The following is a 26,796-nucleotide window of genomic DNA, read 5'->3' as shown; positions in this document are numbered from 1 at the left end:
TCAGTGTTTAGGCTACCCTCTTCCAGTATATCTCTTGGTTTTTGGAGGTCGATACTTCCCAAGTTAATGGTTTCTTCCAAACCTGAATCGGAATCAGAAAGTTCTTCATCGTTTGTCAATCTTTTCGAATCAGAGTCGAAAACCTCACTGCTCTTCACACTTTTGGGGTTACGGCGTTCCTGTTCCTTATGTGGCATCTTCTTCGAGGGTCTCCATTGTAACGAGCTAGAGACCTTTGCTGAACTGTTCGAACGAGAGAAAGGGCTTGAGGAAGACGATGGTATACGGATTTTACTGTCTACCTAAGGAGCCAACCTTGTCACGTGCTCCTTTAAGTTGTCATGCGCCCCCCTCACTCTTGGGTCTTTTAAGCATAGCCCACTTAACTTTTCGGGCCTACTGGGCCCAGAATTACAATTTAGAGATGGGCCTGCTGGTTGGACCCCCGTGCATATTCCTGAGGCTACCAATACCTCTGCCCGACCCAATGAATCACCTCCCTCCTCCCGTATTGCACTCGGACCATTCCTCTCCACTGGAGTAAATTGCTTAGGTCCACAAGCAACTGCCTGAGCAAAAGAAACTTTGGTTTTCCCACCGTTGCCTTGTGTAACACGTCTAACACTTCTAATTCCTGATCTGAGTCTTTTGGCCTGCCTAAAGGCTGTGCTTCCATTCTTGTGAAAACTCCTTGTTTCTTTTTTACAGCCACTTTCAGACTGCCACGTAGCTGCAGCTCCTCCACCACTTCGTCTTCCTCCTGCCTTGCTTCTCTCCACAGGGTAGCTTCAATGGAGGACAGTAACCACACTGGGAAGAACAAACCCTCCACAGCTACATTCACCTTCCTCGGTATATCTTCTGGTTTTACACCACCTAGTAGAATGGCTGCACTTCGCAGGTCTCCCCAGAAAACACCATCAAGGTGAGCTCCACACAACAAAGCAATTGAGTTTGCTGTTTTTTGATTCCAGAGATGGAATGGCAACCCAAGCACTCGAACAATTACATTATCTTCCACTGAGAACACTTTTGAATTTGATGAAAACGACCATTTAAAAACCGAGAAGGTTCCCAGATCATCTTGGATACTTAGGGCTCTAACATTTACCTGGTTTTCAAGAGGGTCCAACACTGCCTTAGCAGGATCGAACGGGGTCACAATAAAGGTGCTTCCTAGCTCCATCTTGCTCTTCAACATTTCTGCAATTTTCCACCAGTCTGTCACCACCCCTCCAGCTTCAACCACTAGCATTCTATCCCATTTTCCTTTTGTCCCCTCTGCTACCAATGAAGGGTCCCTCCTACTATTTGCCATGGCAACAAACTATTTGTCTGTATCCTCTTTTTTACACAAAAAACTGGCTTCCGGTTTCTGGTCGTTGTCCCCTTTCATCAACTTTCATATTCTCTTTATTCTCCATTCTCCTTCTATTTAGAAAATCTGTTAGTGTCCCAGCAATCCTTCTCCACCCTTGATCATTCTTCCCTTGAGGAAGACATATCATTTGTTTCCTTCCTTTAGAGAAATATTCAGCTAAAGAAATAAATGCACCTTTTGCATTCTTCTTGTTCTCCAGCACATACCTCCTACCCGATCCTGAGAAATTTTCTTTCCGATATTTCTGCTTCCCTTTAGCAGCTGCATCAGAGACAAACTCTTTCACCCATTCAATCATTTCTGAGCCTTCCACAAGGATCGTGGCTCTCTTCTGTTCTCTTACTTTCAAACCCATCCTTCCTTTGATCCGTATCTCTTCGAAGAGGAACTCTTTGGCCTCTATCCTCAGAGCTGACCTCCATTTTTACTTTCTCCACGAAACCTCCCTCCACTTTCTCCACGAAGCCTCCCATCCTGAAATTGATAGTTTACACTCTCCATACCATTATCACCCAAAAAACTAATTGGTGGTGGGATGGCTGAAAGAGAGGAAACAAAAGGAAGCTTAAATCTGGACCAACAAAAAAAATTACAAGAGAGACAATCAGGTTTGCTGGTCTACCCTTGGGCCTGGAGCCTCCATCCAAAGTTTCATCTCCCAACTCCCCTTCAAGAAAGAGTCTGTTAAAGTATTAGCTGATCTGGGGGCTCACTTGAACGAGCTACTCAAGGGGGCAGAAGCTTTTGCTTCTCCAAGGTTAAATCTAAGAGGCCAAGGACCTTCCTCAGCTGACAACATTTAGTCTTTCACCACCTTGTAGTTCCCTTCAATCATCAATGCATCCAACCTGAAGAGAAGCCAAACTTCAAACCTTGTAATAGTACAATCAATTTTGCTCTTAACAAGTTGGAGAAATTGCCTTCTCCAATTGGTCTGGAGAAGTTCATGAGAATTGTCCCACCATGACATCTAATAACTCTGCCCCACCCCACCTCAAATGATCTGGGGTTACCCAAGGCACAACCATCAAAGTTAAATTTAATCCCTCCCTTTTCCAGTGCAGACTGGTATTGGATGATATAATGTATATGATGAGCATGGCCTTCTACCACCAGCCAGTCCCAAAAGATGGAATCTATTGATACACTCTTAAATTCATTTATTTCTCTGATAGAAATCTAGTGGACTACTCTTTAAGCTATAAGATCAGTGGTGGTATTTACATCCTGTTTCATGTTGATAACTCTTGCATTGTCTCAATCCAAACACTCCAGAAAACAGCTGCTCTTGTACATCTTCGCATAATTTATCAAATTTTGGTTTTTGGATAAGGAGTATGTTAGATTTGAATAAATCCATGATATCAGAAGGTAATGCCCATGAAGCTCTGAAAGAAGGGAGGAAATGGTTCCATATAGCCATTCTAGGAAAAAGGAAAAAAAAAAAAAGGTTAAGAGGTGAAATTATCGATGAGGTGGGATATCTTAGAATGTTGAGCTATATGGGGCAATTGAGTTTATAGAACTCTGAGGAAGTTTATCACAAAATGACAATAAAGTTCCCCTTGGTGGGTGAAAAACCTTGAGAATCCCAGAAATTAGGCTTAGAAATCAAGTTTGAGAAAACTCTTTCAGGGGAATGTTGGTATGCCTATACTTATAAAAAAAAAAAAAGAATGTTGGTATACCTAAACTAAGGGGACTGTCAGAATCAAACCTTAGTTTCGCCATTGCCTGAAGGGGGAGAGAAATGGAAAGCTTCCTTGGATGACTCTGGAGGGATTTCTAGAATGGATCAATGCCTTCGATATAACAGGAAAGATTATTGGATTTTTAGAGGCTACTAGGTTGGGTGGAGAGAGAGAGAGAGAGAGAGAGAGAGAGAGATTTGCATTGTTCAAAGAATACTCTTAAGTCATCCATACCTACCTAAATTAAGAGAACACAGCTATAGATAGAGTTGCCACTGTAAACCACTCTGGCTCATTAACAACTTATCCTATGCCTTTCAAATTTTAAACATAAGATACTCAACCCCAAAGACACTAGAAAATGACAAAGGTACCCTAGGTTCAACCTCTTATTTTGGGACAAACATGATGGCTATCAGGTGATAAATAATTTAATGTATAATCATCATATAAGACCTATATTGTACAGAGAGTGTTGGGCAATTAAGAAACAGTATCTCCAAGAAATCAGTATGGCAGAAATACAAATGCTTCAATGAGTGGAAAAACTAGAAATGGCAGGGTTAGAAATGAAATCAGATGAAGGTACCTAGGAGAGGCTCCAATAGGTGACAAAAGGAGAAAAAGCAGATTGAAATGGTTTGGTCTCGTGCATTGAAGGCCATCTACAAGACTACAACACCTGTTGGAAAAAAGTGATCTATTGCAAGTTGAAGGGACTAGAAGAGCTGGGAGTGAATTAAAAAGGACTTTGAGTGGAAGTAATAAGAAATGACTTAAGTAGGGTTATGACACTTTGAGGTTCAAAATATCAATACGTCGGTAGGGGCGTATCGGGTGTTTCAATACTTGTTTTTTTACCTTTTTTTATTTTTTTTTCAAAACTGGTTCAATGGAGCCGGTCTAGGACCCCTCCATCCCCTGAACCAGTCAAACTCCCGATACACCCACTGTAGGGGCGTATCGGAAGGGTCCCGGAACAATACGTATCAGTCGATACAGGCTGATACGTAACAATACTTTGAACCTTTGTCACTGAACAGAACAGAATGGCAAAATATGATAAATGTAGCATTCCTATATAATTGGAACAAGGTGTGATTCCATAGTTGATGTCCTCATTATTGTGGTAAATTGAATACTAATACACATGAATTTGGACAAATTGATAAGGTCAGCAGCCCTAGTTGCAGGACCTATGGCCATATAAACTTCTGATGCACCAAAAAAAATCTAATTTCCTGATTCCTTTTGGTGTTTCTGGAACAAATCCCAGATGAAGTCACCTTAAGGCCCCGTTCGTTTGTAACAGTTACCCAGGAAACATTTACCTGGGTAAGTGCACTTACCCATGTTCTTTTGATTTTTACGATTCTCAGGTAAATAATAAAATGACATTTCTACCCATCAAAAGTAACTCTTAGGCCTCGTTCGTTTAGCACTATCAAACTTACCTGGGTAAATTCACTTACCCAAGTAAGTGTTTCCTGTGTAAAATTTACCCAGGAAAGTTTATTTACCCATGTTCTTTTAGTTGAAACTTACCTAGGTAAATTTCACTCCAACTTACCCATGTTCTTTTGTCTCACCAACTTTCCTGGGTAAGAAGCCAATATGTTACACTATTGCTAAAATTACCCTTTTGGCCTAAATGAATGTTTGTGGAGGTTTTGTTTTATAAACCTGTGTAATAGGTCCATGCCATATCAAAAGGAACTCAATCAATCACAAACCAATCACTATTGCCAACCAAGGTTCAAAACATCGATATGCCTGATACACTGGTAGGGGCATATTGGGCATTTGGATATCGTTTTTTTACCTTTTATTTTCCAAAACTGGTTCAGGGGAGCTAGTCTAGGACCCCTCCATCCCCTGAACTGGTCAAACCCCCGATACACCCACTGTAGGGGCGTATTGGAAGGGTCCCGGAACGATACTTCGAACCTTGTTGCCAACATTACCCTTTTTGGGTATTGCTACAGCACCACCAATACCTAGCTCCTCGAGAAGGAAACCAAAGCTGAAAAGAGACCCCTGAAAACTTTGTGAGTAGGGCTAATAGAAAAGATAAGAAAACTTGGAAACCCACAACAAATAGCATGAACTGTGAAACCCAGAAAGGAAAACGGTTGGAAAAAGACTAGAGAAACTCGAGAAATTAATGGAAGGCAGTTAACAACACGGGTATTTTTTTATTAAGGTGGATATTTTCAACTTGGGAAAGTAAACTTACCCACCTTCGAGGTGGGTAAGTTTTTCTCGGGTAAGTGACCTTTAACTTACTTGGGGGAAACTTTATTTTCTGTGGGCCCCATATATTTTTGTAAAAGAACGTGGGAAAGTTGGTCAACTTTCCCACCCCAACTTAACACTAAACGAACGGGGCCTTAAAATGGGTAAAATGGTCCTTATCATATTTTGTAAAACTTTCTCCCCAGTGGAAAAGTTACTTACCCACCTGGGAGATAAGTAAGTTTTACCCAGGAAAGTAAGGATAACCACTATGCGGCCCATTGCTTAATGCAAAAAGAACATACAGAAGTTGCTCAATGAGAAAAAGTTACCCATTGACCAACTTTCCCATGCATACTTAAACAAACGAGACCTAAACTTCTAGTAATAGTTGCATGTAACTTAAGTTTTGTGGAGAGACTTCAACCAATTTGTTTATTCAAATCCCGGTTGACAATATATGACATTAATCAAATGTCCCTAAATGAAATATTAGGTATGTTTAGAGGCAGTTTCTGTTTGTCACCTGGACGAGTGATCGAGATAAGAGCCACCGCAGTTAGGAGTCGAGTGACCCATGGGCCATGGTAAGTTGGATATTGCTACTTAATGTCATCCATATCAGTTTTCCAGAACTAGCAGATAATATATTACGACGCCCTACACCTACTTTAGACGTGCGGTAAGCCATTAAACAAGAAAAAACAATGTCATTCCCGGTGCTCATCCTTTTGTCCGCTTACTGAACATGATGAAATGGATAGTGGTTTCTTAAAGAAAACACTTCATCGTAACCAACCATGATGAAATGTTATAAAAAAAAAAACACTTCATCATCAAAAAAAGAATTGTATTTATTTGAGTAACCAACCAGAATGTTACAATAAAGAAAACCCTTCATCGTAAGCAAAGCCAGAAAAGACAGCCACGGCGATTCCCCACCATAAAATTGGGTCGAATAGAATATGTCTCCGAGATGAAAAACGGCCAAAAAGAAACCCACCCACCCTCTCAACATATTCTACAACCCATCACCAAAAAGATTACAGAAAAGCAAAAAAAATAAAAAATAAAAAGTTGACGCATGAAACCCTAATCTGTTAGTTGTTTTCACCACCACCACCCACCCCCCATCACACACCTCTTATACCACCGTCGGGATAGTGCTGGTACCAACCCTACAGCCCCCTCCTTAGCAGTAAAAAGAAAAAACACTTTAAAAAGTGGGAGAACCTAGGACTCTGACACTACATAGACAAAAAATAACCCCTAAACCTAAAATATTTGGGGGGAAGAAAAGGTAAAGGAAGTGTACGGCACATCTAAAAATTATAATTAGAAAACAAGTCCCACAAATATTAGGACACTAGTCCCACGCACTTGTATATGCACCCCCATATCCGCCAGGGTTAGACCCATATGCACCACCACTGCTGATGTTTCCACCATAATAATCAGTACCACCTCCACCCCTACTGAAAGCAGCAGCAGCATCCCTCCTGAAGTCACGACCACCAAAACGACCACCAGTACGTCGGTTCCTCCCCCCTCCATAAGAAGACCTGGCAGCATAACGAGAGAGCCAAGCAGGAACTTCCTGGTTTGCTTCCTGCATCAATTCAGATAGTGCCCTTGCCAACGAGGAATTGTTCTCATTGAAGAAGGCAGTAGCCAGTCCTGTCTTACCTGCTCGCCCTGTCCTCCCTATCCGATGTACATAGTCATCAATGTCATTCGGGAGATCGAAGTTGACCACATGTGCAACATGGGGTATATCTAAACCACGTGCTGCCACATCTGTTGCCACCAGGATTGGGGTATTGCCACTCTTGAATGACCTCAATGCTTGTTCTCGTTCCTGCAAACACGGTAAGCAAGTATTAATTATGTTAACCAACATACACAAGGCCAAGAAAATCACCACATGCAAGATACAAAGCAAAGAGAGTTAAAACCATACAACCAGTTTAGTAATGTTGAATGAAAAAGGATGTGCCTCCCATTCATATATAGAACGTAAATACCACCCAAAGGAAGACATCCAATTGTAACCTTTTCTCTTAGTGGGGAAGGGAAGCCATGAATATGCACTGGCTATAATCAGTGATGTAAAAGGCCCCTCCTAGGCACACAGGCAAGGTGCATTTCAAGGTATATGTGCCTCACTTGAGCCCAGATGCAGCCCCTTTGTAAAGGTGTGAACCTGGTGCCCATCAACCACGCATGTGCCTTAATTTGCACTGTGGCTGGGCTGGGGGGTCCACACCCCAACCAAGCCCCTCGAGACAAGTCCATGCAATTGCAATGGTCCTAAATTTTTGGCCCGTATATAAAGAGATTGGTGTTTTGAAATTACGGTCCATTATATTTAAGAACTAGGAATTCAAACGTTGTTTGATGAATAATGTCTTGTATTAAGAGGGATATTGAAGAATCTCTCTTTCTCTGACAATGGTCAAAAGCAATATACAATAAAGAATACAAGGCAAAAAGGATGAAGTTCATGATGGAGACGATGTACATCAGACCAAAAAATGGAGTACATTCATGTCATACATGAAATCAGTGCATTGATGACCTGCTTTACGTCCTTTCCCCATTGACCCCTTACCTTTGCATAAATAAATCTTTAGTCGTGCCTATTTACCAGATCCGATGGGTCTTAATTTTAAAAGGTAACGTGAATGAGCAGGTGACCAAGTAATTCTAATACTCAATTAGGAAAGAAGTTTTTTTGTTGAACACCCCAAAAGACCTCAAAAGAATAGCACTTCCCCAACTTCAGAAGAACACCATTGCCCTAAATAAATGTCAACCTTAGATAGACAGAAGGGGGAGGAGAGAGAGAGAGAAATCAGGGAGAGTGCTGAAGTGTTGGGGTGTGAAGTCTTGGGATGGCCTTTGAACTACTTAGGGTTGCCTTTAGGGGGTAATCCCATGAGAGAGAGCTTTTGGAACCCGGTGGTGGAAAGGTTCGAAAAAAGACTGGTGTCATGGAAAAAGAACTACCTCTCTTTTGGTGGGAGAATTACTCTTATTAAGGCCACGCTTGCTAATTTACCTATCTTTTTCCTGTCGGTATTTAAAATCCCAGTGAAGGTTGCTAATAGATTGGAGAAGTTAATGAGAGATTTCCTGTGGGAACCGGGAGAGGAAAAGAGGGATCATAGAGTGAGTTGGGAGATAGTTTGTAGGAGCAAGACTTGTGGTGGTTTGGGGCTTGGGAATATTAGGAGATTAGGAGAAGGAATATGACTCTGTTGGAAAAGTGGTTGTGGAGATTCCCCTTGGAGAAGGAGAAGCTTTGGGCTAGAATAGTGGCAAGTATTCATGGGCTGGAGCATAATGGATGGGACGCTGGAATCAGAGCTAGGACCACAAGCAATTCTCCTTGGAAAGCCATTCATGCCCTGCTACCAGTTTTCTCCCTTTATATCAGGTATGATTGAATTCCGGTAACTCCATAAAATTTTGGGAACAAACCTGGGTGGGGAGTGCCCCTCTAAATGATCAGTTTCCTTCTTTGTTTGCTCTTTCTGATTTGAAAAATGAGTCGATCTCGTCTTTTACCACCCCGTTCTCTTCCATTTCTGGGATTGGGTGGAACTTGGGTCTAAGAAGGGATTTGAGGGACTCAGACTTTGACACTATTTTGAGCCTTATTGCAATTCTTGATAACGTTGTCTTAGACCCCACTAGGGCGGATTCTAGAATTTGGACACCTCCCAATGGCATTTTTTCTTGTGCTTCTTTCTTCAAAGTCTTAAGTCAGTCCATCAGTCCTACCTTCCGTCCTTTTTCCTGTTGATGAGGTTTGGTGCAGAGCAATACCTCCTAGGGCTGGTAGTTTTTTGTTGGGAAGCCTATCTGGAAAGAATCAACACTGGTGATTTACTCCAAAAGAAGAGACCCAATACTTGTTTGTCACCTCAGTGGTGTGTTCTTTGTAAAGCGGATGGGGAGACTGGTTTTCACCTACTGGTGTCTTGCCATTTTGCGAGATTAATTTGGGAATGGGCTTTGTCCCTTTTTGGTTGCAGTTGGAACCCCCCATCAGACTTGCAAGGCCTTTTTTCCCCTTCTTTTTTCAGGTGGCGAATAAAAAGGGGAAGGACAATGTAGAGAGGACTAAGGGCTGTAGTGTGTTGGACACTTGGGGAAAAAAGAAACTCCAGGATATTTTCAGAAGCTCAGAGAGGAGCAGCAGATCTGAGGGCTATCATTCAAACTAGGGCGGTACAGTGGCTGAAATCTTTGGAGCTTTTCACAGATTACATTGTGGATGACTTGTTGAGGAAGTGGGGTGAAATTGCAAGTTGCACACAAACTAAGTCAGTAATGTGTGGCTTGGACCCCTCCACCTAGTGGTTTCGTGAAACTAAACTTTGATGGGTGTAGTAGAGAAAATCCGGGACAATCAGGGATTGGGGGTGTTTTTAGGGATGAAAATGGGGTCATTTCTGCCATGTTCTCAGACCCAATTGGAGTGGGTGACTCCCTTAGAGCTGAGATGTTTGCAGTTATGGAAGGAGTCCAAAAAGCTAAGGAGTTGGACATCAGGAAACACTTAATTGAAGGGGATTCAGAGGTGGTGATAGGGTGGCTGCTTAAAGATCACAATGGTTTATGGAAGTACAATAATGAGAGGAGGAAATTCAGGTGGCTGGTGCGGGAGATGGAAGTTAAGATACGTTGGGTTAAAAGATCGGCTAATTCCCTAGCTGACGGTTTAGCTAAACAAGGGGCAGAAAGGGACTCACTTTTTTGGGCCAAGCTGTAACTGTAGTGTGTTTTCTTTCTTTCTTTCTTTCTTTCTTTCTTTCTTTTCTTTTTCTTTTTTTTCCTTTTCTTGAGGTTCTTTGTTGCTCTTGGAAGATAAGCGTGTTTGTCTTCCTTTTGTAAATCTTCTATTGATGATTTAATGAAAGTGTTATTGAGCAAAAAAAAAAAAAAAGAAGAGGGAGAATAAGCTTAAGCTATGTAAAAAAAAACCTTAACCTCACCATATTTGTGACCCCTCTCATCATTGGTCCTTGATTAAGATTCCATCACAAATTCCCAATGAAGGAGAGGCCAATATTAGAGGTCGTTTGATAATAGCTGACGTGGCTGAACTTAAAAACTTGTTTCTTTGTCTTTTAGTGAATAAGATTTTAAGGAGGTTATGAGTTCCTTAATGGCTGAAGCTGAGTAAATCACTATACCCTTAAAAAAAATTACTATCTAATTATTTTGGCAACTAAGAGACAAAGCAATAAGTCTTTCAGTTAAGCAACTTCAGCTGTTAGCGAACAGTCCCTAAGCCAACTTTATCTTTTTATTTAATTTATCCAAAAAGATGGGCTTTCCAGATACTCACGGATCTTTACCAGCTAGGTAGCCAACAATGAAGCTGTACACATTCCAAACATTCTGCACTCAGTCCAAAGTGCTCTTTCATATGAGCCCAAAGCTAGAAAGCTACACTGTACACCCAAACAAATTCCTGTCAAAGATTGATTTTAGGTTCTTACTGTTTCTCCAAAAGGAAGTGTCCTTGGTAACAGCTAAGCATACTAATAATTAGTTAAAAGAGTCCAAGGCCTAAGGCCTTCAAACAGCTCATTAAAATCAAACTCACTAATGTTCCCACACCATAAAGCTACATGAATACTGTTTTGCCATTTTGTAATATTCAGTGCCATGTCCATCGTTAAATTATGGGCACTTAAAATCATTTCTTACTTCATCCACCAAACTCCTTTTTGGTCTGCCCCTATCATTTCCAGCCCCTTCTGCTTGTAGATGGTATGCACATGACTAAACAACCTCAATCTAATTTCTCTCATTTTTACCACCTATTGGAGCTACTCTTAGGTTCCTTTGTATAACTTCATTCATGACCCTAGCTTTCTAGTTTACCACTCATTCATCTAAGCATTCATGTTTCTACCACACCCATTTTTTGAACATGTTATTTCTTGACAGATAATTATATCATGGAAGGTGAAATTTTATAGAATTTATGTATTACAAATATACATGCATATTATTAGTAAGAACAAAGAACTGGTTGAGTCAGTGGTTACATTTGTCCGAAGAAAAACAACTCACATTTTTCATTGGTAAGATAATACCATCAAAGTTGAAGGCCGTACTCAAACAGAAGCTGGGAATAGGGAACCTAATTTGTAGGAATACAGAACTCTTAGAGAAATGGTTATGGAGGTTTCCTTTGGAGAGCGACAGGCTTTGGCATGAGGTAATTGAAAGCATTCACGGGACTAAATAATGGATGGGATGCAAAAGTAGCTTCATCCTCGCCAACACTCTCTCCCTGAAAATCAATACAGAAGGTAAACCCCAACTTTTATTAATATCATCGGATATGATGCATGATGTGGGACCAAAGTGTTGTTCTGGGAAGACCTCTGGCTGGATGACCCCCCCCCCTTCAATTTGCTTTCCAAGCCTTTTCTCATTGTCTAATTACAAACAGCAACCTATATCAAGATTTGTTACCTTCTCTTCTTTAGGGATACATTGGCATATTTTGGTTTTAGAAGCAATCTAAGGGATAATGAGTACAAGGCACTTATTCAACCAAGGCTTAGTTTGGAAAGAGTACAAATACAAATATGTAGAGTGCAAAACATTATATTTTGTATCGTTTTGTATGTATTTTCACTGTACATACTTGTATTTGTACTCCTTCCAAACTGAGACTTGAACAAACTTCAGCAAACCTTTCTGGATCAGTCAGTGGAGGACACTAGAGTGTGGTCTGGTACACCTAATGGGGTTATAACTTGTGCATCCTCCCTTAATATTCTCTTGCAGCCCAACAATGTGGGTGATTCCCTGTGACAGAGATTTGGAGCAAGCCTATCCCTAGTGTTTTAAAAGCGCAAGGCGCAAGGCAAGGTGCGTGCCTTTTAAAGAAAGGCACAAAATTACAAAAAAAAACTAAAACTAAAAAATAAAAAAAGTGAGAAAATTCAATAAAAATGCCAAAAATTAAAAATAAAAATCTGGGGTGCTAACCCCCCAGACCATTGCAATTGCATGAAAAACCTATTATGTATTTTTAAATTTTCATTTTCAAGCATGAAAAACCTAGAATCTCTTGATTCTATGAGTCGCCTTTGTACCACACCCCTCGAGGCAAGCCTAAACAAGGCACATACTCCAAAATGCGCCCCAAAATGTGCCTCGCCTGTGCGCCTTTTAAATCACTGCCTAACCCACCTAAAATTCATGCTGTGTTGGAAAGTCTATTTTTTGGAAAGGTAAACAATAGTGATATGCTTCAAAAAAGAAGGCCAGACAAATGCTTATAGCCTTACATGTGCTTCCTCATTTATTGCTTTCTTGCCCCTTTGTGCTTTATGTTTGGGACCTCCGTTGTTCTCTTTTTGGTTGCAGGTGGACTTCTCAGTAAGATGTAAAAACCCTTTTTAGTAAAAGTTTCCTAAGGCAACCAAAAAAGAGAGGAAGAATTGTGGAAAGTAATTATGGCTGCAGTAGCGTGGACTATTTGTGAGGAAGGAATGGGAGGATATAAAACGAGAATAGTAGATCGAAAGAAGAATTATTTGAAGCCATAAAAATCAGAACTGCTCATTGGATAAAGACAGTTGATCTATTCAATGAATTATCAGTGAATGATAACCTAAGGGCATGGACTGAAGTGGCATGGTGTTTATGGGGTGGTTACCCCCAATGGCTAATAAAATAACGCTAAATTTTGATGAGAGTTCCATGGGAAGCACAGGACTGGCTAGCATTGGAGGAGTATATAGATATTTAGATATTGCACAGGAAAAGTCTTGGCACTTGGAAGTACTGCACTGAAATCTTTAGGGTTGGGAGAAACACTAAAGGCTGAACTAATGGCACTACTACAAGGGTTAAGAATTGCTAAGCAATCAAAATTTCAGCACTTGGAAGTAGAGCTTCAAAGCTTACCACTTCTTTGGCCAAGAGCAAGCAGCTTGTGTCATGCATCTATAGGTATGAGTTTAGGGAAATAAAGAGCATCATACAGGAGCTGAACATAACTTTCAAGTGGGTTAGAAGGACAGCAAATGGGACGGCTGACACTTTAGCAAAGCAAGGGATATATAGGCAACAGCTGTTTTGGGCACCATTGTAAATCTCGTAACTTTGCCGGGATTGGAATGAATCCTTATGGGTGGATAAACCCAGTCATTGTAATATCCAGATTTTCATTTAAATATGATTTTCAAATTTCTTGCTGATAAAAAATATGCTTGTTGAACATTAAAAATTAAAATTAATAAAATTAAAAAACAGAATCAGGGTGATGTTGTTTACTCAACTCAACAACCAATTTTGTATAGACAACTAAAACTAGAGGAATAGGTAACTACCTAACTACATTCCCTTGCCTTCTCATAAAACTCAAACCATAAAAGCACATACCAGCAGAAGAAGAAAAAACATTAAGGGTGTTAAAATGGTTTAAATTCTAAGTAAGACATCAAAGCACACCAACTTACCTGCTGTGTTCTGTCGCCATGGATTGTAGTTGCAGGAAACCCATTCATGCACAACCAGTGTTCCAATGAATCAGCTCCTTTCTTTGTCTCCACAAAAACCAAAGTCAGAGCTTGCTGCAAAGCCATTGCAGGAACAATGATTACCATAGGACATGTACTAAAAGTCAGAGGGTTCTTTTATCAGCAAAAACACAATATCAAAATAATTAACCAATCAACAAGAAACCAACACCATAAGTATTTACAAACAGAAAATAAGGCCACCCAAAAGGCCTCAAGACAAATAAGGAGAACCATTTGGAGGATAAATCTGCGAAGTATGAAGTGTCATCTCTTGTGCTACCTTTCCATGTGTTCCATTTGCCCTCTGTGCATGAAGGAGGTCCATCAAGTGGCTTCTCTTGTCCGATTCAAGAACAAATTCTACTCTTTGGACAATTAAATCAGTACTTGAACCAACTCTTCCAACAGCCAAAAATATATAATTTGAAAGGAAATCAGAGGCCAATCTCTGCATAACAAGTTGAAAACATGTCAGATGTGGAGTAAATGTGCATATGCAAACCCTTTAGCAAGACTACAACAACCATACACTCAAATGAACTTCTCAAGATAAGAGGGCATCAAGAAATATGTTATTTTAACTTTCCTCTCGAACAATAAACCAACTATAGGAGATACACAAGAAAGGTCTTCACTTTTGTATGCTATTCAAAGTGTTTCCTTTCACATAAAACACTTCCAGCAAAACACATTAATTTTAGGGGGGATAGGCATAAACCAAACTTCCTTAACAAGGAAAACCTGAGGATTAGGAGACTAGCATAGGGACTTTAAAAAAGAAGCACAAGAAAATGACCATTTGGGATGAGGAGACCAAACCCGTCTAATGGTTTAAGGGGATCCAAACAAACATTACCAAGAGAATGCAAAAGCCTGACATAGAAACAAGCACATCATCCCTTAACCTTCAATGAAACCCAAAATCCCAATTCAACACCAAAGGAAGTATAGGAGGGGGTAAGGAACTTTAAGACAGGCAACCTCTTTTTTGTATAAAGAAATGGAGTACAGGGATAACCACGTTGAGTAGCATCAACAAGCAAATGGGTCTAAAATCCTTTGGGAGACATGCGTCAGATTTCTTACAGACTAGGGATAAAAGGTGCAATTGACTCCAGGACTGATTATGCTTATATGTGAACTCTTTAAACACACCCCACATAACTCATCTTTCAGTACTTCCAAAAATCTTGATATAAAACCATTGTAATATTGCCCGAACCTAGGGCCTTAGATCTGTCCACTGAGAAGAATGCCTATCTGATATCGTCTTCTTCAAAGTTCCTCCCCAGTCACCTTACTTTTTCATCACTCAACCTTGGCTAATCCACCCTTCCACCCCTAATCCATCTATCATTCAATGACCTTCTATAAATGGATTTAACTTGGCCACAAAATTTTTTCTCCTTCCATTAGCCAAAACATGGAAAAATTTAGTGTTCCAATCACTTTAATCCACTTATGGCTTGATTTCTGCCTCCAACAAATCTCCTCTTTATAGAACTTCCAACTCCTTTTTTCAAATTTCAACTTCCACCTCAACTCTCTATCTTGCTCATCCATGTTCCTCTGAGACCCCTCATCCAATTCCTCAATCCAAGACATCAATCTAATTTTTTGTCTCTCTAATTTCCCAAAGTGGTCCATGTTCCTTTATTTTAGACCCAAGTCTTTGCAATTTCTTGTGAAATTTAACACCCCCCCCCCTTTCACTTCACAACCCTTAGCTCTCCATTCCATCATTCCTTCACTTAAAGCACAAAGTCTGGATGTGTCAACCACATATTCACAATCTTGAAAAGTAATGGTCCACTCATAAATGATTTCAATCCTAGCCTGATAGGACAATGATCAGCAGTGACTATTATCCATCAGTCATCATCATCATCATTATCCATGCCTTATCCCAACTATATGAGTCATATTCATGAGAGTTTGGCAAAAGTTTGACTGTTGACTTCCAAGCTAACGCCACCCACCTCCTTTATCTAGGTTTGGTAACAGCAATGTAAGACAACTTCACAATGGACTCTCATCCATCAATGCATGTTCCTTTATATCCTTTGTCACACCAAGTCCATGTGTTTTCTGGGTTTCTCATCTTTGTTAGAGTCATCAACCTGCACCTTTTGTCCTTCTAAATGGTACCCTTAGCAGCCTTCATTACACATGACCAAACCATCTGAAATGACTCCCTTATAACACATCATCCAGATATGACAAGCACACACACATAAAAGTTAAGCATAATATAATTATAATAGCATTCCTAGGTCATAATTAAGCATAAAATCCCAGTCTGCATCAGATTGACAGATAACCACTTACACCTAAATGAACTTCAACCCATTCAAGGGACTCTATCATGCACTTAATGTCATGAAATATGTCTGAAATTCAAATGCAACGGTTCATAATGATCTTTCTTATATGTCAATAAACATACTCCCCAAAAACTATTATCCAAAAGGAACCAACAGAAAAGGATAGACAGAACTAAAAAAGAATCTCAATAAACAGTTTAAACCTGTATCTCTTTTGGGAAGGTGGCACTGAAGAGCATTGTTTGTCTTACGCCCCGAGGAGGCATGTCCATTTGTTCCACAATCTTTCTAATCTGTGGCTCAAAACCCATGTCAAGCATTCGATCCGCCTCATCTAGAGCTAGGTACCTGATCATCTGTAGTGAAACCCTAGCTCTCTCCAGTAAATCTACCAGTCGTCCTGGTGTTGCTACAAGAATATCAACACCCCTCTCCAGGTCCCGCAGCTGCCAAAAGTTAATAGCTCATCGGTCAACAATTAAGTGAAAACCATAGCTTCAAAAAAAAATGCATATATTATCATTCGCTAGGAGTACAAGCTGAAGGAGCACTCATGTTAACTATAGTAACACAATAATACCAATACAATAGTACTAAACAAGAAACCAAGAAATACCAGTAAACAAACTCAAAAGGATTCTTTTTCCCTTTTGTTTTGGGGGGAGGGTGGGATAGACACTCTATCAAAAAGACTAGATGTCTGTCCTCCAGTGGGAATATCTTGTTTCATGAGGTCCCAAGATCAACTATTTTTATTAGTCACTGACTCACTGACCCTGTGATTAAAAATCAACCACAGCCTAGGTGCATTTCAAGGTTTGCACCTCGCCCATGTCCAAGCACAGGTGCACATCTTTGTTAAATTTGGTACTTCTTGTACTTTTTTAAGCATGGTGGCTGGGACAGTGGCTCAGCTGTTGAACCCCTAACTGAGCCCATTGAGGCAAGCCTGAATAAGGTCATGCTGTCTTAAATTCATAATCCCTACTTCAAAAAAATGGTATTATAATTTAGTTTTAGTTTCTTATCTTTTAAAACAAATTGCCCTGTACTTGTAAAAGAACCCCCATTTTGCTAATGTTGTTCATTTCATTCTTCCTTGTACAAGACATTTTTTAAAAGATGCAGAACTAAAACTAAATATATTAAATAACCCTGGCATGAATTTATTTGGACTTGCCTCAAATGGCTCAGTAAAAAGCAGCTCACAAAATTAAAGTTCTACAATTAGAAAAGTAACGAAGAGCTTGAAAGTTTTATGTGCTTAAAATTGTTGGGTGCTTGAATATGTTTTATATGTTATGATCAATTTTATCTTTGCATTTTCACTTTGCATATGTTTTATGAGTTATTTTATGCATTTTAATTTCAGCTAAAAGGCTTTTTAAAACAATTAGTTTAGAATTTAAGTATGTAATTTTTAATTAATATTACTGTTAATATTTTTATTTTTTATTTTTTGAAAAAATTGTGCCTTGTATTTTCAAAACACTGCATTGGACAGGGGAGGAGGAGTGAGAGGAACTGGGAATAATACCTTCTAGTTTATCTGGCTTGTTGAGGTGTTTGCCAATATGTTTAACTTTGTTTTTCAAAAACAAAAATCTGCACATTGTTGTTGCTGATGTGGTAATTATTTTCCTTTTTCTATTGTGTATAGAGGTGTAAATCACGTCATGCCGCCCACAACCCTGCACAATTTTGGACCGGCAAAGCACAACACATGACACACGGGTTGTTTGGGAAATGGCAACATAGATGGAATTCTACCTATTTTATGTTAGAAAGTTGTATACAAATTCTTACTGATTTTGTAATCCAAAAATGCCACATGATATTATACCTGAGGAAGATTGGGAAATGGCAATTTGTATAAGAGTTTTTTACACAATTTTTAAGATACAACTAATAAATTTCCGGGTTTTTATTACCCAACTAGTTGTCTTTTAGTTAATCAATTATTCATGATTAGTAAATGTTTTGCAAAATATAGAAAAAATCCACAATTTACAAGAATTTTTGAAATAATGGAAAATAAAATTAAAAAATATGGGGAGAACATTTCTCCTCTTTATTGTTTAGCTGCAATATTAGATCCCAGGATTAGGAAAGATGGTTTAGATATTTTACTTGAATTATATTGTGAAAATATGAATATTGAAGTTGGAAATCAAAAAGAAAAATTAACATTTTATTATTTAAAATCAATGATTCAAAAAGTGTGCCTAGGCGAGACGCATTTAAGGGTAGGCGCCTCGCCCAAGTCCTAGGCGCAGCCCTTTCAAAAGGCGCACACCTGGTACACCTAGGTGTGCGCTTTGTGCCTCAGCCCTTGCGTGCGCCTTTTGAAAATTTGACGCTTTTTTTCATTTTTTTGACTCTAGCAGCTAGGTTGAGGGCTCCACCCCCAGACCCTAGTGCCACACCCCTCGAGGCAAGCCCAACTCGCTCGCTCACTAAAACTTCGAGAACCCTCTTTTTGGTAATGTTGTTCATTCATTCAACCTAATAAAATATCTTCTTAAAAAGCAATTAAAACTATAAAATCATTATTTTTTGAGCGAGAACTAAGAATTTAAGACCCTAACATGGACTTGTTTGGGCTTGCCTCGAGGGGCGTGGCACAAAGGAGGCTCATAGAGTGGTTACCTATGCCTTATTAAGGGCAAAAATGGTATTTTTATTTTTATTTTCTTTTGATTAAATTTATTTAAATGAACATTAGGGTCAACAATGTCATTTTCCACTGTCATCTAATGAAAGATTAATTAAATCCATTGCAAATTTTAAGTGGTGTTCTAGTAAAATGCTAACTATAGGATAGATTTTAGTAAATCCATGAAACTATAAGGGGTATTTTAGTAAATGACCATTTCTATTATTTAGCTTTCAATTAATAAATCCCATGCATCGCACGAGTCCCTGCTAGTTAGCTACTTGAAGTAATGTATTTGAGAAAAAAAGAGATTGTGGGTTTTATATGCTTGAAAATGTTTTATATGTGATTTTATTTTTAAATCCTCATTTGAACATGCTTTACATGTTATATTGAAGTATTTTAATTTTAGATAATAGGCTTTTTAAAACATTTATTTTAAAAGTTAAGTTTATATTTTTATTAATATTATGTTTAATAATTTTTTATTTGTTTGCTTTTTTTGAATTTTTGGCATTTTTTGACTTTTTAGCATTTTTTTATTTTTGCGCCTTGCTTAAAAAGGCACACACCTCACCTTGTGCCTCAGGCGTAAATCGACCCATGCGCCTTGTGCTTTAAAACACTGTTTAAAATGCATAACTTAAATTAATCTCAAATAAGTAGGAGCCGGAAATCTGCTACCACCTCATCAATAAGTTCATTTATTGAACTTAATTTTTATTTAAAAAAAAGTTTTTCTAGTTTAATTGAATCCTTTGACTTTAAAGGAATAAATAATTTTGATATTTTAGCCCAGTGGAGTGGGCATGAAAAAAAAAATTATCCAATCCTTTGTCACAACGACACGTGATCTACTAACCTCTCCGGTGTCTACAATTCCTTCAAAGTCTTGTTTTAGTGCAGGTACTAAGGTGTTGTATGACAAGAGAAGCTACATAAATGATGAAAGTTCGTAGATGTGCATATGCTCCAAAGATCTGGATGTTGAGGATAGATAGATTACAAGACAAAGTAGGGCATGACACTACACCTGATGATTCACTAAGGGCGCTCCCGGTTTAGTTAACCAAGCCATGGGCCTTTTATTGTAACCGAGCCGATACTAGTAGTTTTTGGAAAATAGGTCACTGAAACCGAACCTATCAATCGGTTAACCGATTAACTGGTTCAGTTAACCATCGATTTGGTTCGTTAGTTTTTCGGTTTTTTAATTTTTACAATATATATTATAAAAATATATAAATATATAATAAAAAATTATAAACATATAATATTATATTTTAAATAATAAATAATACATGTTATATATATAATGCATATTTATTAATTTATAATATATAAACAATATATAATATACATAAATATATATAAAATATATAGAAATACATGTACACCAGTTGATTCGGTTAACTGCCTGTTTTCTATACTGGTTAACCGAAACCAAGCCGATAACTTTGATTTTTTTAAAACACCGAACCAATTGTATTTTCGGTTCTTTTTTCAGTTTTTTTTTCTTGCTCACCCCAAGATTCACCTGAAGCAGATAATCAAAATCAAGATGGAGATGGAGGTGGAACTTGAAGAAAAATGAAGACTATTTTTTGTATACTCAACAATTTTGTAGCATTTTTTTAAATTATTGTAAATTTTGTTATTCAATTTTATTTTAATTATTTGTTATTTTTTCAACAATGTAATTTTATATATTCAATTCGTAATTGTCTTATATTTTTTATATTTTATTCATTTTGTTAAGTAATTTTTGGCCATTGTATTGTTCAAGTTTTAACCTATTTTTCCAATTTATTGCCCGTATTTGTTAAGTATATTTTCATTTCTGTGTTAGAATTTTTATTTTTTCAATTTGTTTCCATAGGGAAGTAAAGTATTTCAGTTTTACTTGGCAAGAAAATAAAATGTCAAAACAAAAAAAAAAAAACAAGCTTGCTCGGCTTGGCCCGCGTGCCGGCACGGCACTACCAACTCTTTGAGCAAGCCACAGACGAGCCATGTCGTGCCAACCCAGCACGACCCAATTTACACCTCTAATTGTGTATGGGGGCTTTTTTGTCAGCCTCAATTTCCTTTTTTCTATTGTATATTCGTTGTAATATTCTCTTTTCGTCTCTCAACAATATTCTTCTTGATTGTGTTACTAATCAGAACTACTTATTGCCTCAATGTAACCCTTTCTGTCAGCAACCAAAAAAAAAAAGAAATTCATTGAATATTAAGATGAGGATAACAATACCATAGGGGCTGTTTGGCATCGTTGTCGTTTCCTGGAGCAACAGCGCCACATCAGAAAAAAACGGTGCTCCAGGAAATGGGCATTTGTTTGCAACCGTTTTTCCATAAAAAAAGGTGCTCCAAGCCACGCCTCGGAAATCGGGAAGCCATGGCTTGGAGCAACGCCAAATTTGGCGTTTCCTGGAGCTGCAGCTCATTGTTGCCAACAGAGCAGTGATGTGGCACTGATGTGACACTGGATAATGGGTACCAATGCTGAAAACGTTTCCTGGAGCAATGGTACCAAACAGAAAAAGTTGTTGTTGCTCCAGGAAACATCCTACCTGGAAGCAGCATTCCAAACAAAAATAAAGGCACGTTTTTCAGAAAACGGTGCTCCCAAGCCACACATCAGCAGGGTGATGCAACTGCGGCATCGATGCCAAACATATACATAGTTGTCAAAGTGACATCTAGGCAACAAGGCACCCATGGAGGGTCACCTCATTTAATCACCAAGGTTTGTTGTACATGATGTTATTACATACTTTTATATCCTCAATTTTTTGAGATTGCAATAATAAAACAGATACTACTAAACTAAACTATTCAGTTTGTGAGTTAAAATACTAGTTTCTTTTTACTATTTTCTTATTTGTTAGGGTTCAATCAACATGTATGCAGCCTTGAACCCTCAAAGACTTGAATACTTGAACTGATAAGCAATGAAGAATTCAAAATTTTGTCCAATTATTGATTATTTTCCTAGGACAAAAATAGGAGCCCAGACCCCCTATTTTCTGAAATTTATTTTCTTTCTTCAATTTTTTCATGAATATGTTGATTTTCTATGCTTTAATAAAAAAGTGTATACATTTTTATGAAGACTATAGACAACTACTACTGAAACATCAAAGATGGTTGCTGCTTACTACGGAACCTATGGAATTCGTGGTTTTTATTCAGAAAAAAAAAAAATCATCCCTGCACCTAGGCAACAAGGCATCCTATAACTTGAAAACTATGTACAGCACACAGCAAGAATTTCCCAATGCAAAATGTAAGGACCACAGGTTGACCCAATCAAATCCCCTGCACTACAATATAAGTTATTTTAGTTGCACGTGCTTCATCCATTCTAGCCAAGAAATAGGGTATCTCACTTGATCTCCAACTCCAACATAAGAGTGTGCTCCTTCTGCCACTAATAATCAACCTCCAGCTAATGTGAAAGGCACCATGTCCACACCCACCCAATCCCAGCAAGCCCTTCATCCTTCCCACTAGGATCCATAAACCCCAGTCTACTTATACTATGGAACCCAAGAGAGAATATCAATCACAAACTCTTCAGCAGTTTAGCCTCAGAAGTCAGATCTAGCTAATGGAATAATCAATTGCCTAGGTCCTAAAGATGTTGAATAAGAAATTTATCTACTAAAATAACTAATGAATAAATCTCTGGATACATCTCCATAAGTGTTGACTGTTTTAAAAAAAAATGTGAAAGAATGCCAAACTCAGACTTGGAATAGATCTTTTCCCTACTAGTAACTGGGAAAACAAGATCATGAATAGAGGTAAAAAAAACAACACCCATGACCCTTGTAAAAGTGGAGGCAGAAGAATCCCAAGCTGGCACCTAAAAATTCAAGGCTACACAAAACAAGAAAGATAAATGGTGTATCTATTTGGATTCATCCCTAAAACTCAAATGACTAAAACTTAGTTTATTATTCACATAATCCAAGTTTAACACAGTATATTTGTTAAAAATAAGCACTACAGTGTTGTTAAAAATCTTCATTTATTACGGAACTTCAATATCAAGACATTTGTCTGCTTAATAGTCCATTGCCCATATTTCCAGCTCAATAGGATACTTAACTACTAACTTGTATTATAACCTATTTATGATTTAATCCCACTGTAGACAAAAGCTTCATCTGCTTTTCAGCACACAAATTAAGCTAAGCTTCATATGTTTTCCACTAGAATCCTTAGCTTGTTCAATGAAGCGATTTATCTTACTACAGGATTTTTCAAAGAAAAAAGGGTGACTAGAATCTTGTGCAAATAATTTTCTGCTCAAATACACACAAAAACACATCAATTTATATATGATGTTTTATGTATAAAGCACTAGGAAGTAGGAAATACATCTCCATTGCCTCAAAAGGTTCCTCAATGAGACTATAATCGCCCAAGGACAACTAGGTTGGTACCGTACCTTAAATCTTCCAAGTTCCAATTATCCCTACAGCCAAAGAAGTGGGATGTAGTTGAAAGATTAAGAAAAAAATTCAAGAGCCTATGAGAAATATTTTTATTTGATGATGACATGGATGTTGCAGGAATGTGTTTCAAAACATCAACAAAAGGACAAGTAAATTGGGAGTACTTCTTAACTCTTCTGTGGCTCCAAGGACAAAAAAATGGAATCCAGTTGCCAATCCAAGAAAGCATACAGAAGCCAATGTGATGAATGGGGAAAAAACAATGTTCCAGAACCGAGGAAAAGGAAATTGATGCAATCGTAGGATCAGGGTTAGCCTACGCACTTATAATACCAAACAATTGTGAAATACTTGAAAGCAAAACTAATTGTCCAAGAAACTTTAGAATATTCACATAAAAAGGACAAAAAACATCAAAACAAAACTTAAAAAATTAATAATGTAAACATCATGTTGTTTATAGTTCAATCCTCAAGCGACTTCAAATCTAACCACGTAAACAGTCGGATATAAATCAACAAGATGAAGATAGTAAACTAATCAGTCAAGGTAAGCATCAGTTTAGAATGCATTCAGATCCATGTAAGAAGACATAATAAAAACCTGCTGGTTGATGGGCGCCCCTCCATAAGCAACAACCACCCTGACACCAGTTTGATAAGAAAACTTTCTGGCTTCCTCATGTATCTGCAAAGCAAAAGATATACACGACATCAAAATTTTATCTACCGAGAACCCCTACCAGAACGCAAGCCACTCACCGGATCAATATCAGAAACCCACCTGGCATGATAGCTCCCTCGTAGGAGACAGAATAAGAGCAAGTGGATACACCGTTCTTGCACCATGAGGTCTCTGTGCAAACTGTCCATTCATAATTCCACTAATAATCGGGAAGCAGAAAGCAGCCGTCTTGCCAGACCCAGTCTGAGCGCATGCCATCAGATCCCTCCCTGCAAGAGAAATCGGGATGGCATGACGCTGCACAGGTGTAGGCTTGACATATTTGCATCTTTTTATGTTTTGATTAAGTGCTTCCCCCAAGTCGATCTCTGCAAAAGTATTCACAGGTGGCGGGACATTTTCCCCACTTGTCTCCACCGGGATATCTTCATAGGCATCAAAGTTAATGCCAGTATTTTCCTGCTCATTGAAAGCAGGTTCTGCATCGACATCGTCCCCAAAAGGGTTCGCCTCGCGTTCTTTTCCACGATCCCATCCACCAGCTCTGTTATTCCAACCACTACCACCACCGCCACCACCAAGGCGTCCACCGCCACCAAACCCAGACCGCCCCAAATCAGACCTAGGACCACCCCAACGGTTCCCACTAGGAGGTACACCATAACCAGGTCGATCATTACTTACAGAAGTACCACTATGTGCCGGTGCGGGAGGCTCTGAAGAAGGAGGCCGATTACGAAGATGCGGAGGAACATAAGAAGTTCGCGCAGGACGTGAAGTGCTACCAGCCCCGTTGTTTGCAGAAGAACCAGCAGCCGCGGTATCAGCTGCAGAGTTTGTAACAGAATCAGCCCACGAAGATCGCATAATTGGAAAAATTGCTCCTTTCCTTTCTACAGTAAGTCACAAACCCTACTTGGAAATCCAATCCAAGACAGCAACTTATAAACCCTAAGAGCCGAAACAATCGTTTGCGCACCAAAATTCTACTTCAAATCCAAAACAACCAAGCTTTCCTACCATGAACGTGTGTCCAACTATGACGCCACCATTTATTCTTCCGTGTTTAAATCAAAAACCCTAAAAAATCAAAACATCAAAAACAAAGAAATCAAAACTCAAAACTCATAATATTCAGAACAAATATATCCAAAAAGAGAAGTAACCACTAACAACAACAATAACTCGCAACCAAATCCTATAACGAAAAAAATACATACAAAATACATAAAAGAGAGAAAAAAAAAAAGAAAAGAAAATGAACCTCGATCTGCTCTATGAACATTATAAGTATGACTAAAACAAAAAACTTCAAAAATCCAAAGGCGGGCTAAACTTCCCTTCAGATAAGAAACAGACACGGCAGATAAGGAAGCAAGACAGAGGAAACAGAAAAACCTGACAATGGGTGAGAACAGAAACCCTAAAAAATCGCCGTTGTCTGCAGAAAGAGACGTTGTTGACTTAGTTTTGACAACAAAACAGACAGGCCGAGCGTTGCAGACAAAACTACCGTGCGATCGGACACAACATCAACCGATCAACCGATCAACCAACGTAAGAAATAAGAAAAGAAAAGAAAAATCTCTCTACATCTGACTCTTTTATTTCGTATTCTCGTTCCTTTCTTTTCTTCTCTCCCCCAATTTCAACTGGGATCGAAGTTCTTCTTCGCCTTGTTTTTCCTGTTTTTTTTCTTCAATCTTCTGAAGAAAAGAAAGGAACGCTGTCCGTATAAGTTGGGGCTGACGTCATAAATAAACGAGCGGTTTAAACGTGACGGCCGGCATAATCGGAGAAACGTAAAATACTGAGATATAAATATATTTGCTTCAATTGGACGAAAATATCCTCATAATTCGTTTTAGTGGACTCCGAAGTCAGAACATCGGCGGCCATTGGGCCCCATTGCCAAGCGGAAATTCTGCGAGGTGCCGTTTTGGTTGGTTCGTGAAACACGGAGTTGGCTGCTTTGTCTTGGCTCCAATCCGGAAGTCGCACCAGTTGAGGGCATAAACAGGCCATGAAAGAGGGTGATGACTAATGCCGAAGTATGCACAAAGCAACCTCCATGGCCATGACCATGACTATGTGTTCTTCAATTGGCAATTGGTTTGTTTATGAATTGCTTCAGAGCATGCGATTGGAATATCGGTGGTGTAAAGTGCAACCGATGTTCCAGATGTGTGGTTAGGTGAATGTGGCTAACAACAATGTGTTGTAAATTGTGATCAACTGATCGGAACTCTGTAGAAAATAGTTCAATTAAAACCTCATAAATTATAATGGTTAGATAATAACCCAAACGTCCAAAGAGTTTGACAAAAATAACCTCTTATATGCGGGAAAAATATATCAAATGAGACAAGGTGTTTGAATACAAAGAATTAAAGGATATATTCTTTAAGTCCACGTTAGAAACTTTTTTTTTATTATTTTTAAATTTTATTTACCCACACCCCCACTTAGGGTCCATTTGGTTCGTGATTAGAATCCGAATCAGAATCATAATGGGAATCTCTTGGAATTAGAATTGGAATGGTCTATTCCCCCTACCTGTTTGGTTCAGACAGGAATCGGAATCAGATTATGATTGATACTGCTTGGTTCATGAACAAGCTGGAATCATAATCAATCATACTTTCCAATTTTGTCCTTAATAAAAAACATATAAAAAAATAAAAAATCCATAAAAATTCCAATTCCAATACAATCCAATTAACATGTAAGGAGATAGATAGGGCTGTCAATTAAACCAGGTTTGATCTAATCCAATCCAACTTGTGTCTATT

General features: G+C 38.6%; 1 protein-coding gene across 1 annotated transcript; it reads right to left on the bottom strand.

Annotated features, from left to right (window-relative positions):
* Positions 1-6,140: 6,140 nt before the first annotated feature.
* LOC104597630 (DEAD-box ATP-dependent RNA helicase 37-like) lies at positions 6,141-25,779 on the bottom strand. The gene is made up of 7 exons (XM_010259284.3): positions 25,403-25,779; positions 24,104-25,084; positions 23,924-24,007; positions 16,399-16,641; positions 14,152-14,319; positions 13,809-13,922; positions 6,141-7,165 (listed from the first exon to the last, which is right to left on the bottom strand). The coding sequence occupies exons 2-7, from the start codon at positions 24,869-24,871 to the stop codon at positions 6,674-6,676; spliced, it is 1,869 nt and encodes a 622-aa protein (XP_010257586.1). The 5' UTR covers positions 24,872-25,084; positions 25,403-25,779; the 3' UTR covers positions 6,141-6,673.
* Positions 25,780-26,796: the final 1,017 nt, after the last annotated feature.

The sequence above is a fragment of the Nelumbo nucifera genome, chromosome 7 (genome assembly GCF_055504915.1).
Source record: "Nelumbo nucifera cultivar China Antique chromosome 7, China Antique-T2T, whole genome shotgun sequence".
In the NCBI taxonomy this organism is placed as follows: Eukaryota; Viridiplantae; Streptophyta; class Magnoliopsida; order Proteales; family Nelumbonaceae; genus Nelumbo; species Nelumbo nucifera.
The sequence above is the reverse complement of the archived record's forward strand: the minus strand, read 5'-3'. Positions and strand labels throughout refer to the sequence as shown.